The sequence below is a fragment of the Asparagus officinalis genome, chromosome 9 (assembly GCF_001876935.1).
Source record: "Asparagus officinalis chromosome 9, Aspof.V1, whole genome shotgun sequence".
Taxonomy (NCBI): Eukaryota; Viridiplantae; Streptophyta; class Magnoliopsida; order Asparagales; family Asparagaceae; genus Asparagus; species Asparagus officinalis.
In genome coordinates this window covers 67465222-67485544 of record NC_033802.1, presented here as the reverse complement: position 1 = coordinate 67485544, position 20323 = coordinate 67465222, and the positions used below count along the sequence as shown (strand labels likewise).

At 41.3% G+C, this 20323-nt stretch overlaps 1 protein-coding gene across 1 annotated transcript; it reads left to right on the top strand.

The window, feature by feature from the left end:
- Window positions 3756-9035, top strand: LOC109823592. The gene is made up of 9 exons (XM_020389871.1): window positions 3756-3843; window positions 4215-5068; window positions 5138-6863; window positions 6946-7119; window positions 7216-7275; window positions 7349-7546; window positions 7625-7873; window positions 7950-8099; window positions 8170-9035. The coding sequence occupies exons 1-9, from the start codon at window positions 3756-3758 to the stop codon at window positions 8910-8912; spliced, it is 4242 nt and encodes a 1413-aa protein (XP_020245460.1). The 3' UTR covers window positions 8913-9035.

Sequence of the window (20323 nt, the reverse complement as noted above, 5' to 3'; positions counted from 1 at the left end):
ATCACAGCTCTACACTATTAAATATCACATGTTATGGATTATGACGCTTAAATGCTTTCTGCCCATTCCATAGCCCTCATATATGTTACGACCAGAAGGGACAGGTAGTGTTGAAGTTAATCCTAATTCTAAAAGAATTTGAGTTAGTTATCTCTAGAGATTATAGTCATATTGGAATTTATTATGAAACACTTTGTAAAGCCTTTTAAATAGGCATTCATGCATCCTTGTACTCAAGAGAAAAAAAAGACAGAGATCAAAAAAATCCGAGTATTGTAGCTACAGTAATATAGCTAAAAGAACTTTTTTATTTGCTTCTCCCACTAAATCTCTCCTCATACATATTATACTTCTATTTGCTTTGCTATTGATTGTTCCAACAGTGGTATCAGAGTCATGAACAATCTGAACGAGACGATGTCGCCTTCTATTCCTATATTGGATGGGAAGAATTATCATCGGTGAAGAGTGCAGATGAAGGTGTTGTTTGAATATCAAGATATATTGAGTGTCGTAGAGAACGGAGTTGCCAATCTCGCAAATAGCGCAAGTGAAGCCGACGGTGAGATCAAGAAGAAGGATCGAAAGGCGTTATTCTACATCCATTAAGGAGTGAATGATTCAATTTTTGAGAAAATCAACGGAGCAACTACAGCAAAGCAAGCGTGAGATATTTTGGAGACATCGTATTATGAAGTTGAGAAGGTGAAAAAAATTAGGCTTCAAACATTGAGGCGTCAATTTAAAATTTTATAGAGGGAACCCATTGAAAGTGTTGCAGATTACATGACTCGAGTACTTGCTTTGAAAAATCAAATAAAAATAAATAGGGAGAAGGTTGTAGATTAAACAATTGTGGAGAAGATATTGTGATCTCTTACAACAAAATTTGATCATATATCGTGGTGGTAATCGAAGAATCGAAAGATTTGTCCAAGATGAAAGTTGATGAGTTGATGGGTACCTTACAAGTTCACGAGCAAAGCATGAACGAGAGGTCAACCGAGAAGCTCCTTGAGAAAGCTTTTCAAAGTCAAGTTTTTATAAAAATAAAAAATAACAAAGGAGCGTAGTACAAAAGAGACCAGCGAGGAGGAAATTCTCGTGGCAGAAGACGAAAATACGGGAACTACAACCGAGGACGCGGTTACAACAATAGTCAAGGACATGACAGTTATAACAACAATCAAAGAGATGACAACAATCAGAGAAGCAATTATCAATCAAATTCAAATTATCGAGGTCGAGGTCAAGGTCGAGGCTTTAGACGTGGTAGAGGAAATTTTAATAAACCAAATAATGAATGTTACATATGTCACAGATATGCCACTATGCAAAGGAGTGCAAGTACCAGGATAATTCCCAATCCAGAGAAACAGTCCGATTTGCACAAGAAAAAGGTGATGAAGACAACCATACTTTATTGATGGTCACGGCAGCCAATGAAGAATCAAACTACAACACATAGTTTCTTGACACTACGTTCTAATTACATGTGCAGAAAGAATGAGTTGTTCGTGGACCTAGATGAGTCGATGCGGTCCAAAGTCAAGTTTGCCGATGACAACACTATACCAGTGATGGGAAAAGGACGAGTTCTCATCAAGCTAAAGAACGAAGATCACAAATTTATTTCTGATGTATTCTATGTGCCGAATATGAAGAACAATTTACTCAGTATGGGTCAACTTCTTAAAAAGAGGTATGATCTACGCTTCTCTGGTAATCAACTTATAATCTTTGATAAAATAGGTGTATTTATCCTTAAAGTCCCTATGACAAATAATCGCAAGTTTCGAGTTGACATACAGAATGATGTTTATCATTGCTTCAATGGTATTATGAAAGATGAGTCTTGATTATGGCATCTTCGATATGGACATCTGAATTTTCACAGTCTGAAGTTGCTTGCTTAAAGAAATTTGATGAGAAGCTTGCCCGTTGTAGATTATCCCGATCAGTTGTGTGAATGTTGTATTCTTGAAAAGCAACATAAATCATCCTTTGGTATTAAAAATACTTGGCATGCAAAGAAGCCTCTTGAGCTCGTTCATTCAGATGTGTGCGGTCCTATCAACACTATATTGTTTTCAGCGAAAGTTGACTCCATTGTCGATTCCATTAAAACTTTGATGTGTTTACAGGAAATTACAATGAAAATAAAAGAAAATACAACTCTCGAGAAAATAACACAAAAATTGTTTATCAACTCCTGTTTTGTGGGACTTTGCCTGTGCCGTGAGTGCTTTAGCTCGTTGACCACCGATTCAAAGATCGTGAGGGTGTTTAGGGATCTCTCCTTCGTTTATCGAAGTAAAGATTTGAAAACGAATATCTTATCGATGTAAGATGTCTGTTCTTCCAAAGATCAAGTCTGAGCTTAGATCTCTAGGAATCACCGAATGATGCTTGTCAAAGGGTAAAAATTCTCTCTCTTCTTCAAAATCACTGAAAGCTCAAGCCTCCTCTGCTCCAAAATGCTCTCTGTCCTTTATTTCGTGTGTAGGGAGGTATTTATAGGGGTCTCAGTGCACCACAGTTGAAACGGGGGCAAAATAATTGACCGAGTGTTTTCTCTTTGGCCGCTGCAGTCTGCACTGCCGCGGCTATTGGCGCGGCAGTATAGGCTGCCGCGGCCAAAGAGACGGTTAGCCTTAGCCGCGGCACCATGGGCTGCCGCGCCTTAGCCGCGGCACCATGGGTTGCCGCGCCTTAGCCGCGACACCATTGGCTGCCGCGCCACAGTGCTGCCTGATGACGTGTATATCGTTCTTCTATGTTGTTTTGAGTGGTGTTTGGACGTCTGTAAGCAATTTTTGACGCCTACAGATACCCCCTCCAAAGTATCTCAGACTCATCATTTTTTAGAGAGGGGTCTGGGACACTTTGGATATGATAAGCTTTCCCTGCAATCTCTCCAGTTCTTTGTTGAGGAAATTGCGTAGAATGGTCTGTGAATGGCTTTAATCCTTGACTTCATTATCTTTTAGTCTACTCAGTGCTTTGTAGAATAGCTAAGATTCCTCCGGTGCTGCGTTTATCGCGTGGCCGTCGTCGAAGTTTTGAATCAGAATTGTTGTTGAATAATGGAGAAATAGTTTATACTCATATGCTCTATTGGAGTGTTCGGGAAACAATTTAACCTCATATACCCGTTGGAAGGTTCACGGAGATGCAGTTTATACTCATATACTCCTCGGAGTGTTCAGGTATGTATTCCAAATACAGCAGGAGACGTATGTGTTCAAACACCCCAGGGATCGTCGTGTATGCTGAATGCTCTTGCACAGCAGTGTGGACTATGCAAATATCCACAACCGCGACGGCGTATACTGCTTCGCTTGAGCGCTGCAGCATGGACTGTCGCGCTCGACCGCGACAGTATAGACTGTCGCGCACCGCTTCGGCCAATCGGGCTTATAAACTTGCTGCTGGGCTCTCTCGGGTCATTTTTACCCGCTTCTTTGAGTTCGAAACTCTTCAAATCCCCCATATACGACGACCTTTGGCTCTTCTCCTCTTCACGTTTTCGTATTTGGGCGGTTCATCTTTGAACGAGATCTAGGGTTTCTAGGGTTTCTTGGGTTCTTTCCTCAAATCTGCGATTTTCTTTGGCCTTTTCATCCTTCGAGTCTCCTCCTCTCTATTCTCAGGTAAAACCGAATCTACTCCTTGCTTTTGGACTTGTCTTGCTTTTTTGATTTGAAATCTCATCTATAAACCCTAATTTTCTTTGATCCTAGGTTGATTTCACCATGTCGCCAAAGAAAACCCGTGCTTCGAAGGGAAAGTTTGCAGCCCAGGCGTCGGAGGAGGCGGAGGCTGCTGTCCCTTCATTCGGAGGTGATTTTTTTTAACTCTCCTCTGTTCAAAATTACTGTTTTCTGCTTGTATAACCTCGTATGCCCCTTTTGAGGGGCATTCGGGAAGAGTTGACATCCCCCATCGAGGGGATTGACGCTTCAAAACACATATCTTGTTTGAACAAGACATGTACCACAGTCAAGGTGCGAGTTTTCGTCGAACTCGTGCCTTTTCAAAATCAAAGGCCGCTGCTCAGTTACCGCGGCAGCACGTACTGCCGCGGCCGAACGCGACAACATGTGTTGCCGCGGTAACGTGAGGCCTTAGCTGCTGTCGCGGTTACCTAGGGTGAGGGTTTTGGGTCTGTCAGATTTTTGTTATTCAACTGTTTCCAAAACCCTTTCCTGCAGTCCCTTTTTCATCTATGGCTTTCTCTGAGAGAGAAGACCCGGGTCAGAGTGGTACTCTTCACGCTTTTTTCAACGGCGACTTTCTGGTTAGAGAGGCCCGCCTATTTAGTGAAGATCGTGATAATAGTGTCCCAGAGTTGGTTCGTGAGGGAGGTCGTCGTACTCTGCGCGCTCTGCTGACTGATTCACCCTTGACTTCAACTCGGGATTCTACTGAACCGTTGAAGAAACTTGATTATCTGTTTGGCGATTCGATAGAAGATCCAGACAATCTCTGTCGTGGCCCTGAAATTTGGTTGAATGAACATGAAGGTGCTTTTCTATTCCTTGCTCCATTCCCTCGACAGTATTCCCTTCTGCAATTAAGGAATTTGGCTGTTTCGAGGAAAATGACGTGGCACCTGACAGAAGATCATGAGCGCATTCATTGCGGATTCATTGGTAAAGATGTTAGTGCTCCTGGCTCCACCGGTAGGCATACTATCCGTGGTCTTCATCCGGGAATATTCGGACCAGATGGTGGGCCCCAGAATGAATTGATGATAAGAGCCAACACGGTAAAGAATAAGCTCGCTCGGGTTGGTCGAGAACTTCCCATTCCAAAATTTAGATGTTACGGATGGGTTCACTCTCTTCCCGACAAATGGTGGGCTAGGATGACCAACTATGTACTCCATCGTTGGGATCAGGAGTTAAGGAACTTGGGATTATATGCTCCAATCCGAGCCAGCATGCATGGTCTCCCAGTCAGTGTAGATCACTTCCTTGCCTTGTTCGAGTCTTACATTCCGGAGACCAATACATTTCTTACCAAATATGGGGAGTTAGGGCTTCCGCTCCACGAAATGATGAAGGTATCTGGATTGCCACTGGAAAATACTCCTTATCAAGAATATTTTCCCAACAATCGTCAACTTATGAAGATGAAGAAGGCTGGCTCTCCTGCTTATGACATCCTCTGGGAATTGACTTGTCATTATCAAAAAGCGATAGCCAAGATCGAGGTGAAGAGTAAGAAGGCGGCTCGAGTCAGTTTGAAACAGTTCGCTGACTACTTGTTTCAGAATCTCGAGAGCCCGACCGGTGAAGCTGTCTGCGAATCTCCTATTCTGACTCCTTCTGAAGTTAATGTGCTGATTACCAAGATTAACGCCCAGTCCTATAGAACCGAGTCATCCGAAGGCGGTTTTCTTAGGGGCACGAAATTCAATACTTTCTTGTGGCAATCCACAAAGAAAATGAGGCCTGAAACTCTCCTTTCTGGCTACCTGGCTATATGGCTAAAGAGATGTGTAGTGCCGCATCAGTCTTCCGAGGCGCTTCCTCTTGAAGTCCTCTTTCCCGCCGTGCAACTAGTTGTCAGAGGCAGATTATCTCTTCTCTCCGCTATGATTGCTGATCTCCATAGCGGTTTGCGTAACCTAGCCAACACCTTTACCAAAGTGGGTGCTGAGCCTTCAACTAAGATTCCTTTGTCGAGCGTCGACGACCTGCCGTACACATATTTAATGGCGTGGCTAGTTCTCCATCGAGCGGACATGATGTCAGCACCTGACGCATCTGATCCAGAAATCCCCTTGTTGCAGCTCTTAGAAGGATGTAAGTGGTTATATCCTTCCCGACCGTGGACTGACCGGGTGAGGCAATTCAAGAATGCCAAGTGCTGGGAATTCTATAAGTGTTTCCCTCGGTTTTCTGGTGCCTATAATGACACGCTTGTTGACGAGGAAATGCCTGGGGCTAACAGGACCTCTCTCGATACGGGTAGTTTTCATTGGCTCATGAACATTCGCCCAGGCTATAATGTTTTTCGATCGAAGAACATTTGCAGGATTGAGCCTTATTTTCCTTGCCGTTTTGCGCGACAATTCGGCTACGATCAATTGTATATCGGGAATCCCAATAAATGGTTGATAAACTGCGGAGGCCTTATTGATGGGGTACGTGCCTGGTTCTGGAATGTTGCTGGCTGTACCGGAGCTCGATTTAGTTTGCCTGTCGCTGAGCCTGGTCTTTACTTAACCTTCCTCTACTGCCGGTGGATTTTAGCCGCCAATACTCCTCTTGCGAAGAAGAAGCTCCACGAACTGGAATCCGAGGCTGTAGTTCGGAGAATTGTATCAAAAAAAGGAAAGGAGCCCGCTACGTCTTCTCGTAAAGGAAAACAGGTAGCTGATTCCGAAGAGAGCGACGACTTCGAGACATCCAGCGAAGAGGATGAGACCCGAGGCGACGCAGAGGGTGATGTACCTTTGTCTCCCGTGGCTCACAGGACTCGTCGAGCTTCTTCGCCCAAATTACCCGGTGCTCCTTCAAAAGGTATACAAATGAAGGAAAAGAACATTCCCCTGTCGTCCTCCAACAAGATGACCTTGAGATGGCTTTCTCAGGAGGGAGAGGCAGAAGAAGAGGAAGAAGAGGTTGCCCCGCTTATTAACAGGAAAAGATCTCGGCTTACTGCTCCTTCTGAGGTTCAACCTCAGCCGACTCAAGGAACCGAATTACGTACCAAGTTTCGACATGAAAGCTCCGAGGTTCCTCGAGATTCTCGTGCCTCGAAGAGGATTAAAAAGACGGCTCATCGGGAACGCCAACTTTCTCCGTTATTTGAGGAGAAGTTTACTCAGGATCTTCCAGTTGATGAAAGGGGTAAAGTTTCATCTTCATCTCCTTTCTGTTATCTTATTTCTTTTTTGAATAAGGCGTCGCATTTATTCTTTTATCATTGCAGTTGAATCAGAAGAGGAAGGGGAAATCGTGCCCAAGCCTTCTTCTCCGGGTTTAATGGATGTTGATGAATCTAGCTTCACTGAACAAGTGCACAAGGCTATGAACGAGGAACCCCTTCATATGGACATTGTTCCTCCTCCAGCCACCACATCGACCTCGCCAACCGCAGATACAGGTACTGATGTTTTCTCCTTTGGGGGACATTTTCGGAAGATAAGTGAATCAGAACGTGTTCCTCTCCTACTAACTTGTGCGCTTTATCTTCTTTTAGTTAAACTAAAGGAGGTGAGTGCGGGTAGTAGCGCTGCTAATCCCGCAACTATTGTTGAAGGTAATCTCACTTTATTTGTTTTGATTCTTTGATAGTTCTTGTATATGTGTTGACGAGTTCTTCTGTTTAACAGACATCACAGTCGACGAACCGGGAGATATCGAACTTACCCATGATATGGGTATCGGAGATTTCGATGAGCGAGACTTCGATCTTGACATTTCTGAAGATGTACACCAGGAGATCTCCGATATACTATCAAATCCGGTTCCATCCGCTACTGCAGGACCAACTACTCGAGTTGATTCAGCTGAAGCAGATGCATCAAAAGGTATACCCTTTTAGACTCCAGTTTTCAACTGTACTTTCATCTGTTATTGTTCTTGAAGGACTGAAATAAGAATTTTAGACGTAGGACCAACTAACGAAGTTGATGCGTCTACCGTCATCGGTGAATGTGATCAACCTGAAGGTCTGGGTTTCTTACTCTTGGCAAGTCCCCCAGCTGAAGTTGAACCACCAGTCACTGCTCCCCCGACTTCCGCTATTGTCGAAGCTGAACCTGTTGTGCTTTCTGCTCCGACTCTAGTGGATCATGAAGTAGGAGGGTCAAAGGATACAGCGGGAGAACAACCCCCTGCCGCTTCGACTCAGCTTGGTACGTTTTGTCTAATCGTGCTTTGAAGTTGGATTAATACTTGCGGAGTGATCATTCATCCTTTTCTCGTTGACAGAACTTGTTCCTCAAGATTTTGTCGCTTTGGATCCGAAGCCATCAGGTGTTTCAGGTGAACAACCGTCTCCTATAGTAACTCAACCGACGATCGTTATTCCTGAACAGATCCCTGTTGTTATAGAATCTGCTCTGACCTCAACAAGCCAAGGTAACTCGGTCGTGAATTCTTCCAGCGAGCGTACATATTCTTGTACTTAACTTATTTGTTCTCTTTGCAGCTATTTCTTCTTCATTGTCCGAGCGGATTCAAGTTTTATTGGCAGATGAAGATCCGGACAAAGCTGCCCTCTGTGTTGACGTCCAAAGCTTCGTTCATTTCTTAAACGCCATGGTCGATCGGATTCTTCTTAAAGGTTCACCATTTGAACTTTTCAGGAAGTCTCTCGATCGCCATGTATCAGGAATTAAAGAACAGGGGTGCACCGAATTATCTAACTCCATAGAAGCTTATTTGGTCGATCTTAAACAACACATTGAACAGTTACAGAACTTTCGAGTTGATGGCGCACCTTCTTACATCGCTTCCGAAATGGACCTGAGGCTACAAGCATGGCGTGATTCTCAGAAATCCGCTGAATCCGAACTTCAAACACTGAAGACTCGCATTGATCAACTCCGGGTGAGTGCTGCCAAGAAAGCTCAAATCAAGGTAGACCTGTATCGTGATTTGGAATCACGTCGGACAGAGGTAGCCCAGTTAGAGAAACGACTTGCCGAAGCTAAGGATGCTTGCGAATTTTTGGAGTCTGATCTAGCAGAAGTAACTCAAGCTGAGGTGGATATACTCCGGCAACTTAATTTCCAGAACAAGACTTTTGATGACAAAGAACAAGAGGTTGCCAGAATTCAAAGTATCGATGAAAGAAAATTTAAAGCCAAACTGATACCTGAGCTCGAATTGGCTTACGCGACAAAGCTTTCTAAATTAGAAGATGAATTCCGTCATTACAAATTATTGTAATTTTGAAAACATGCATCTTTTCTTTTGTGCTGCTTTGCTTGAACTCTTTTGGTTAATACAATGAACTTTTCTTTTTTATTGAGATTTTATTATGATTACTCATTCTTGTTTAGAATAAATAGTCATAATACTTATAGGATTTTTGGCAAATCCTCAGCCATCAACGGATTTGATATGCCTTTACCAACTACCGTTTGAGTCGGGCTAGTATGTGAATTATCTAAGTCCGTTTCACATATAACGTTGCGCTAAAAGAATTAAACTCTTTTAGGCTTTGAACTATCATATTGAATATGTAGGCTACATGTGTTAGATGTAGGCTTATCTCTAATAAGGGATAGAGATAACATCCCCCATGTGATATGGATTTTAAAGTGTGAATAGGTTGCGCTTCCTATATAGGACAACGAACCCGAAATCAGAGAGGAAGAATTTTATATTCTATCTCCCGGTCTCTTGTTTGTTGGTAGAGATAAACCCAGAATTGGAGAGGAAGAATTTTATATTCTATCTCCTGGTCTCTTGTTTGTTGGTAGAGATAAACCCGGAATTGGAGAGGAAGAATTTTATATTCTATCTCCTGGTCTCTTGTTTGTTGGTAGAGATAAACCCAGAATTGGAGAGGAAGAATTTTATATTCTATCTCCTGGAGCAAAAGAAACTCGAAGTGGGATCTTCACTTAGAGAATCTGGATTGACCTGAATAATCCTAACTGTCGTAAGGTTTGATTACTCAATTCGAAAGTGGATCTTTCGTTCGCAAAATGAATCGAAAGGAGATTTTGGTTGTGGTCCTAACTGTAGTAAGGTTTGACCAAGTGGGAGTTTTGAGGATCTCTCGTTCATACAGTTAGGACCAAAGCCAAAATGCCCTCTCGATTCGTTCCATGAACGAGAGGTCCACAAATTGAACGATCAAACCTTTAAACAGTTAGGATCGTCTCGAATTCCCTTTTGGTTAAATCTTTAAACAGTTAGGACCAAAACCAAAATCCCCTTTCGATTCCTTCCATGAACGAAAGGTCCACAAATTGAACGATCAAACCTTTAAACAATTAGGATCGCCCCTTTCGATTCCTTCCATGAACGAGAGGTCCACTTTCAGTTGAATAATCAAACCTTATGACAGTTAGGATTATTCAAACCAATCTAGATTCTCTAAGTGGAGATCCCACTTTGAGTTTCCTTGAGACCAAGAGATAGAATATAAAATTCTTCCTCTCCATCATCGGGTTCATCTCTACCAACAAAAAAGAGACCAGGAGATAGAATATAAAATTCTTCCTCTCCATCAGCGGGTTCATCTCTACCAACAAAAAAGAGACCATACTACTCCAATAGATACACGAGTCTAAACTGTTTCCTACAATCGACAGGCAGTTTCTGGAGGATATTAATCTGAATATTCTTAAGGATAACCTGACGAACTCTCAATGGACATACAAATATCAATCTGGAAATACCAGCTTCGATTCAAGGTCTCAACAACGGCCAAGCGATAAACGCAGGGCTGGAGAAGCATTAGCTATTCTACAAAGAACTGAATAGACTAATGGATGAAGAGATCAAGGGCTGGAGCCATTTTTCTACACGATCTACTCAATCAAGTATTGAAAGGATTGCAAATAAGACCTGTCTTATCCAAAATGTCCCAGACTCCTCTATAAAAGAATAAGTCTGGAACACTTTGGAGGGGGTATCTGTAGGCGTCAAAAAATGCTAATAGATATCCAAATACAGCTCAAGAGGAGATCATCGAAAAATCAAAGAAAAAAAGACAGTCTTTACTATCTCGCACGCGAGACAGACTTTACTGTCTCTCCGCGCGAGACAGTGTTTGTTGTCTCTCCGTGCGCGACAGCGTTTGCTGTCTCTCCGCGCGCGACAGTTTTGAAATGGTCAGAAACCACCTTGAACAACTGCCACACACGTCCATTAACTGTCAAAGAACATGGGGAACGTCGTGGGCGAGAATCACGTTGATAACTGCCAAAATAACGGAGTTGTAAAACGTGGGAAGGCAGTTACAACGAAAACTGCCAGACAGTTACTGTTCCCAAGACAGTATTTACTGTCTCGCGGGAACAGTATTTACTATTCCCGAGACAGTGTTTACTGTCTCGGCCTCCAAGACAGTAAACACTGTCTCGGAAGCACTGTTCATCCAAGGGTTATAAATACCCCCGAAGGCCATTTTTGAAGAGGGAGATGAGAGAGCATCCACAGGGATCATATCGAGCATATTTACGAGCATTCCAGAGCAGAAAGAGAGCAGATTTGAGTTTTCTTGCAAATCCTTGAAATTAAGCTTTGACTTGATTTTAAGAAGAACGACTATCTTACTTCGATAAGATATCGTTTCAATTTCTCACTTCGATAAACGAAGTCAAAATCAGTCAACCCCTTCTTCACAATCTGTGATTCGGCGGTCCACGAGCCAAAGCGTTCCCGGCACAGGCAAAGTCCCACGAAAACAAAGATCGATAGACGATTTTTGTGTTTGTTTCTCAAAAGTTGTAATTTTCGCTTTGTTGTGTAGAAAAAGTCTTATAAAAAGATTATTCTTTCGAATTTGTTGTAATCGAATAAAGTTATAATGAATTCCTCAACGATACCGACTTTTGACTCAAACACATACATCTATCGATGATACTTCTACCTTTCGCTATATTACTCCTGGATTATTATGTTGATGATGGTTTCATTTTGAATTCTGTGGAACTTGCACATCAGCAGCGCTTGCTTAATTAGGCATCTCGAGCTGTCGGGCTATATTCTAATTAATGCATTTTCAAATATATGGGGATTAATTCATACTTTTATTATATTATTATCAATTTCCTTCCTTTCTTGATTTGTGATTCATTGATGGCTATCCGAATTCTCAAACTGATGGAGTATTCACTCTAGCACGCCATCCTCGGATTAATTAGATCCTCTCCACTCTCACAAAAGTAGTGAATGAATATCTATGTTTTATCACAAACTATTAATCTTTTAGTGAGTGGTTGTGGTTCGTTTTAAATTTCATACTCACTATGCCCTCATGAATTATATTCATTCCTAATTTCTATTCAAAAAATAAATTGTAGCCATCCAACAGATAATCAATGATTGTGATCCACTGTTTCCTTTAATAATGGAGAGGATCCGAATCCCGTCATCCTCAAGGTTAGATGTCAAGATGATGACTCAGTAGCGTGTTCGTTCTCTTGATAATATTTCTCCATAGTCGGAAAGAATTAATAGGAATAGGCTAATAACGTACTAGCCCATTTAAGAAGATATATAGGCTGCCAAAAGATACGGACTTGTACGTGAGCCCTCCTGCTAGTCACGTTGGTGCATGGCAAGAGGCTCATAAGTAAGCGGCTTGACTGCTGACCATTTCGTAAAATGGATCGTCGGATTATACCCCTCTAATATGGATTACGTGAATGGAATTTCAAGCTCCGTAGGCCTATCCTCCTCGGCTCTAGAGGAAACAAAATGTTTGATGACGATCCAACTGGGGTAATTTAAGGGGACATCGATTCAGTGTTCTAATTAACCAGCACATCTCTTTCTAATGGGCTTTGATCTGGGAAGGTCGTTACGTAAAAAGACCATGGGCTGCACGGTTAAAAAAAATACGAGTCAATATACTTTTCTGAGAGGAGGAGAAGAGGAAGGAGAGATGGCGAGGGGCAATAGAATATATACCGCAAATATATATATAAAATAAAAAACATTTTGCGAGAATCGACTACTAATTCCCACCACCCACCTCTAAAATCCTACGAACATACGATCCTCATCCAGATCCTTCTTAATTTGCCCCGATCGAATCCATTAAAGGCCAAGCCCAACCGACTCCATAACTTACGTGATAGCGACGACCATCATAAGAATACCAGCTAGCTGGCTCACGCGCCGCCCTCTCTCTCTCTCTCTCTCTCTCTCTCTCTCTCTCTCTCTCTCTCTCTCTCTCTCTCTCTCTCTCTGCAGACAGATCTAGTATATATAGTACTAGTGTGAACACCATGCAAATCACAACATATTTTTCCCCAGCTATAGTAATCTCGGTTTTAACTGCTACAGATTTTTTGAATTGTTATAGTATCTCGCATCTGCTACAGTATTCCCGCGTGCTACAACAATAGTTTTTCAAAAAACCGCAATGTCCAATTTTATGTTTACTACAATAAATGCTACTGTAACATTTACTGTAGTATGAATAGTGAATCTTGAGTTTTTCCATTTGTATAGAAGAATAGATATCCTCTTATGTACATGTAGTAATGCAAGTATGAACTCCATCAGTCTTTAGGACCCCACCTCTGTCACAAACCCCATGCTTGCTCACATTTATCTGTTTGTAATCTTTAGCTACCTCACATTATTATATTAGTGGTTTTCAAGAGCCAAAAAAAAGGGCCCTAGCTAGTCGGAGGCTCAAGGTAATTAAGTGTGAAACTAAATGGTGCTGAAGTTTATATTCAAACTAATCAAAAGGACAATTTTCACACGAGCCTCCTTCATTTGTCAATAAAAAATGTTCATTAATTACTGATCAATTAACAGCAATATCTTTGGACCGAGAAAAATCAGTAGAATTAAATAACGTTAATTTTGAAATAAGCATATGATAAATGCCTCATAATTAATGTTATGCGATGGAACAACATACATTTAATAAGAAACAACTTGACGCAATTTTGTATTTGTTTCTATGAGAGTCGTTGTGATATTCTTTTACCCGATCACTAGTTTATACTTACTTGGTATTACAATGTTTGTTGCACTACAATTGTAAACGAATCACTTAATCCAAAGAATTAATGGTAGAAGGTGGTAGACTCATTTTACGGCATAGATAGAAAACGCGCTCGCCAACACACATAAAAGGATCGAAGTCTAAGATCACCTGTATGCATTGAGGACAACAACAAGGTGGCATTATCTCTAGAGAAGTATGTTAGATCTACATCATAAAACTTGAGATCTAAAACCATATAGCCATGATTAATTCAAAGAGATTAACAATAATCAAAAGAGCGGAAGCTTATACCTGAATCCATTGTTTGATCTTGAGATGAGTTTTGATCTTCTAACCTTAGGGTTTCTCTAAATCCGAATTTCTCTAGCTAGATGGGGTGTAGAGAATTAGAGAATGTTACCCTAGGTTAGGGACCATAACCCTTATTTATAGATGTTGTACTTTTGTAATTTAGCCCCTCAATAAATTACAATTACAACCTGGTATCTGCACATATGACCCCATGATTATATTTAAATACCCATTAACCCAACTTAATTGATCACTTTAGTGGGTTATCCTGAAAGATAGCAATACACATTGATTAATCATATGTGCCCACAAATTAGATTTATTAGATTAAATCCAACAATCTCCCACTTGGGCACCATATGATTCCTTAAATTGTGTATAACCTTATGAGCTCAAAAATTGCTATCACTGAAAGGGTATTTCCGAACAATCTCGTCCATTGACTATATCAATATAGGATCAAAGCGGCCTTCGTCACATTTATCGTGACTCGACCCATCAATGGTCACATATACCAATACAATCAAACGACATAGATCAATCATGGAAGTGCAGCATGAAAATTACATGCAATGTGATCAGTACATGTCTATTTTCAACTGGTCCTCCTTAGTGAGGTCAAAACCAAACATAATGTAACAGAGTGTCTTAACTGAATACTTTATTCTGATCAGACAATACAACCAAACATAAAGCACCACAAATACAAACTCCCACTAAAACATAATATCCTCAAATAATACCACACCCATATGAGCAGTATGCTCATGAAAGACCTTAGGTGGCAATCCCTTAGTAAGAGGATCAGCTATCATGGAGTTTGTCCCAATGTGCTCTATGGATATCTGTCCACTCTGTACCCTTTCTTTCACAACCAGGAACTTAATGTCAATATGTTTTGACTTAGTTGAGCTCCTGTTGTTATTGGAATACATTACTGCAGATTTATTGTCACAATATAGCCTTAGTGGTCTTTCAACATTTTCCAAAATGCGCAGTCCCGTGACAAAATTTCGCAGCCATATTCCCTGATTGGATGCCTCATAGCAAGCTACAAATTCTGCTGCCATAGTGGAGGAAGCTACTAGTGTTTGTTTGACACTTTTCCATGATATAGCTCCTCCTGCTAACATATAAATGTAGCCTGATGTAGACTTCCTGCTATCTTGGCATCCAGCAAAATCAGAGTCCGAATACCCAATGACCTCTAATTTCTCTGATTTTCTGTATGTGAGCATGTAATCTTTTGTTTTCTGAAGATACCTCATAACCCTTTTGACTGCTATCCAATGATCCATACCAGGGTTGCTTAAGTATCTGCCTAACATCCCAACAATGTACGCAATATCCGGACGCGTACATACCTGAGCATACATTAGACTTCCTACAGCCGAAGCATAAGGAATCTTCTGCATTTCCTGAATTTCAAGGTTACCTTTAGGGCACTGATTGAGACTAAACTTGTCTCCTTTAGCAACAGGGGTGTCACCTGGTCTGCAATCTTGCATGCCAAACCTTTTAAGTACCTTATCGATATAGCTCTTTTGTGATAATCCAAGAATACCCCGAGAGCGATCTCGATGTATCTGGATCCCTAATATAAAAGAGGCGTCCCCAAGATCTTTCATCTCAAAATTCTTTGATAGAAATCTCTTGGTTTCGTGCAACATGCCTATATCATTAGTGGCAAGCAAGATGTCATCGACATACAGAACCAGAAAAATATACTTACTCCCACTGAACTTGTGATATACACAGTCATCAACAATGTTCATCTCAAAACCGAACGAGATAACTATTTGTTGAAACTTATGATACCATTGACGAGGAGCTTGCTTGAGTCCATAGATGGATTTCCTTAATTTGCAAACCATATTCTTTGGGTCTCCTGACACAAAGTTTTCTGGTTGCACCATATAAATCATCTCATCAATGTCTCCATTGAGAAATGCAGTCTTAACATCCATCTGATGTAACTCAAGATCATAATGAGCAACAAGTGCCATGATTATTCTGAAAGAGTCTTTCGATGAAACCGGAGAGAAAGTCTCTGTATAATCAATGCCTTCCTTTTGAGTATAGCCTTTAGCCACAAGACGTGCCTTATACCTCTCCACATTACCGTTTGCATCCCGCTTGGTTTTAAAAATCCATTTACAACCAATTGGTTTTGCACCTTCTGGTAATGGGACAAGTTCCCAAACCTTATTGTCTTGCATAGACTTGTACTCTTCATTCATGGCATCAATCCACTGTTGAGAGTTAGAACTTTTCATGGCCTGAGAGAAGTTGATTGGATCATCTTCTAACATTCCACTACTTTCCTCATGTTCTTGGAGAAATACAATATAATCATCCGGAATAGCATTTCTCCTTTCTCTCGTGGATCTCCTTAATGGCACTGGTTCTTGAGGTTGTTGAGTTTGTTCTTCTGGAACAGGGAGTTGTTCAACATTATCATCTTGAGGTTCCGGATTTACTTCTTGAGCAACAACAGGTATAGGAACCTGAATATTGTCAAAAGTAACTGTATGGATTGGATCTGAAGCCAATTCCTCCTCAAAACTAATGTCTCTAACCTTATTTCTCCCCCCAAACTCAACATCCTCAAAGAATGTTGCTGTTCCCGTCTCAAAAATATTCCTTATAGTGGGATCATAAAACTTATAGCCCCTAGAGCGTTCAGAGTATCCAATAAAGTAGCTGCTAACTGTTTTGGAGTCCAATTTCTTTTCATTTGGCCTATAAGGCCTTGCCTCAGCTGGACATCCCCAAATATGTAAATGCTTTAAACTGGGCTTTCGACCAGTCCAAAGCTCATAAGGTGTTTTAGCAACTGCTTTACTTGGTACTCTATTCAGAATGTAAGCTGCTGTCTTAAGTGCTTCTCCCCAGAGTGACTCTGGTAAAGAAGAATGAGCAATCATACTTCTTACCATATCCTTAAGAGTCCTGTTTCGTCTTTCAGCTACACCATTCATGCTAGGTGAACCCGGCATGGTGTACTGTGGGACGATACCGTATTCCTCTAGGTATCTAGCAAATGGTCCTGGACGTTGTTCACCTGAACCATCATATCTACCGTAGTACTCACCACCACGATCAGATCTGACGGTTTTAATTCTTCTGTTGAGTTGATTCTCAACTTCAGCTTTATAGGCTTTGAACATGTCCAGAGACTCAGATTTTTCATGAATAAGATATAGGTGCCCATAACGTGAGTAATCGTCTATGAATGATATAAAATATTGTTGACCATTCCAGGATTCCGTAGGGAATGGCCCACAAATATCCGTATGTATCAATTCTAAGACATCCGAAGATCTGTTGGCACCTAATCTTTTCACTTTGGTCTGTTTTCCCTTGATACATTCAACACATACGTCGAAGTCCGAAAAATCAAGGGAATCCAAAATGCCATCAGACACAAGACGCTCAATTCTACCTTTTGAGATATGACCTAAGCGCTTATGCCATAATGTCGCCGAATTTTCCTTATTTAATTTACGCTTAGTACCACGTGATTCCACATGCAAGGATTCATTGTAAGAAGCAATTGTATCAAGCAAATATAGGTTGTCATAAATACTCAAGTAACCGGTTCCCACAACATTTGAATTAAAAGATAAACTGAATTGACTGTTTCCAAATGAACAAGAATAACCTGATTTGTCCAATACAGAAACAGAAACCAAATTCCGTCTAAAAGACGGTACTACAAAAGTATCTTTTAAATCCAAATAATAACCAGTTCCTAACAACAACCTAAAGTGCCCAATTGCTTCCACATCTACCGATTGTCCGTCGCCCACAAAGATGTGTCTTTCAACATCACTTGGCTTTCGGTAGCTCATGCAACCCTGCATAGAAACACTTATGTGAGTAGTAGCACCAGAGTCTAACCACCAAGTGTTTCTAGGTACTGAAGCTAAATTAACCTCAGAACAAACCAAAGCAAGGAACGTACCATTATTATCACGCCAGGCGTGATATTTTGTACAATCCTTCTTTACATGTCCAATTATCACGCCAGGCGTGATATTTTGTACAGTCCTTCTTTACATGTCCAGGCTTCTTACAGAAGAAACAACCCTGATTATCCTTATGTTGTTTCTTCTCAACTGGACCCTTAGCAGCTTCCTTATCATTCTTCCTTTTCTTGCCCTTATCCTTAGAGGCATAGGCCAAATGAGCACTTTCTGTCTTATCTTGCTTCAACCTGTCTTCTTCTTGCACACAGTATGAAATGAGCTCATTTAGAGTCCATTTCTCCTTTTGACAGTTATAACTGACCTTAAATTGGTTAAACTGTGCAGGAAGAGACAACAAAACCAGATGCACTAATAACTCGTCACAAAGATCGAGTTTAAGTGCCTTAAGCTTTGAAGCAATATGAGACATTTCCATAATGTACTCCCTGATATTTCCTTTGCCATTATACTTCATTGAAATCAAGCGAGCTAAAAGCGTGCTTGTTTCTACCTTATCGTTTTTCGCAAAACGCTTCTCAATTTCGGCAAGGAAATCTTTAGCCTTAGTAATCCCTTCGGATTCTATGCCCCTGAAGGCTTCCGGAACGCCGCGCTTAATGATCATAAAACTCATGCGATTTAAACGCTCCCACTTCTCATGCTCCTTCTTTGCATCAGGAGTACTTTCTGCATTGAGAGGTAGAGGTTGTTCAGTTCTTAATGCATAGTCAAGATCCATGCAGCCAAGAACAATTAATATGTTCTCTTTCCAAACCTTGAAGTTTGTCCCATTTAGCATGGGAATTGAGTTGATGTTAGCAGAAATTGTTGCAGCAGATGCATTAGCTGAAATAAAACAAAAGATGCTCACATCAATAACCATAATCAATAAAATTCAAATAATGACAATCCCCATCCAAGATACCGGCACAACATTAATATCAAGTCTTTGGACAGTAATATTAACTTGTAAGTGATACCTTGTTGCAATGATCAAACATTGACAATAACTCATGTCAAATAATGAAACTATCTTTGGATCGATTCATTATTCACATGTAAACCTTATAATTGTCACACGCTTATCATCGCAGATGTGTATACAGTCTAAATAAATATTAACCTTCCTTTGGGCCGATTAAATATTTACACGAAAGCATACACACAAACATCTCACATTCCTCATGAACAATCTACACAAGAGAGGTTACTTTGGCAACTTCTTGTTTCAATTAATCAATTGGAGTGAGAGACAACCTTAATACCTTAGTGTCATAATATTTGAATTAAATAATTGATTAAAAACCGAATTAGATTTAAATTAAAAAATTTAAATCAACTGAATTTCCAAAAACTTAATTGGGGTCTCACAGCTTAATTAGGGCCCATAACTTAATTGAATAAATTAAGTATACCAAAGTGGACCCATGAAAAGCCGAGGCTTAACCATAATGAACACGAAGTTCCCTTAACTTCGAACGCGAGGTTCGACTGTATTGAGTACGAGACTCACTTAAGCACGAACGCGAGGTTCGTCTGAAAATGAACGAACGCGAGGTTCGTTTGATAAAAGAACGCGAGGTTCAACTTGGGAACGAACGCGAGGTTCGTTTAAAAATGAACACGAGGTTCGTCTGAAGTTCGAACGCGAGGTTCGTCTGAAGTACGAACGCGAGGTTCGTCTGAAGTACGAACGCGAGGTTCGTCTGAAGTACGAACGCGAGGTTCGTCTGAAGTACGAACGCGAGGTTCGTCTGAAGTACGAACGCGAGGTTCGTCTGAAGTACGAACGCGAGGTTCGTCTGAAGTACGAACGCGAGGTTCGTCTGAAGTACGAACGCGAGGTTCGTCTGAAGTACGAACGCGAGGTTCGTCTGAAGTACGAACGCGAGGTTCGTCTGAAGTACGAACGCGAGGTTCGTCTGAAGTACGAACGCGAGGTTCGTCTGAAGTACGAACGCGAGGTTCGTCTGAAGTACGAACGCGAGGTTCGTCTGAAGTACGAACGCGAGGTTCGTCTGAAGAACGAACGCGAGGTTCGTTAAAAAATTGAGCTTGACGCTCACCTGAGTTGAACGCGAGGTTCACCTTAGAACGAACGCGAGGTTCGTTAAAATTGAGCTTGACGCTCACCTGAGTTGAACGCGAGGTTCACCTTAGAACGAACGCGAGGTTCGTTAAAATTGAGCTTGACGCTCACCTGAGTTGAACGCGAGGTTCACCTTAGAACGAACGCGAGGTTCGTTAAAATTGAGCTTGACGCTCACCTGAGTTGAACGCGAGGTTCACCTTAGAACGAACGCGAGGTTCGTTGAGCGCGAAGCTCGGTTAAAATTGAACGAACGCGAGGTTCGTTTGAGGTAACCACCTCCTTAATTTTCGCCATGAAC

Excerpts from the sequence above, each read along its gene's own strand:
- LOC109823592 (XM_020389871.1), top strand. The coding sequence starts at position 3,756 with ATGTCGCCAAAGAAAACCCGTGCTTCGAAGGGAAAGTTTGCAGCCCAG. Across the intron at positions 7,276-7,348 it reads TCCCGCAACTATTGTTGAAG|ACATCACAGTCGACGAACCG; the intron begins GTAATCTCACTT and ends TCTGTTTAACAG. Across the intron at positions 7,547-7,624 it reads TGAAGCAGATGCATCAAAAG|ACGTAGGACCAACTAACGAA; the intron begins GTATACCCTTTT and ends TAAGAATTTTAG.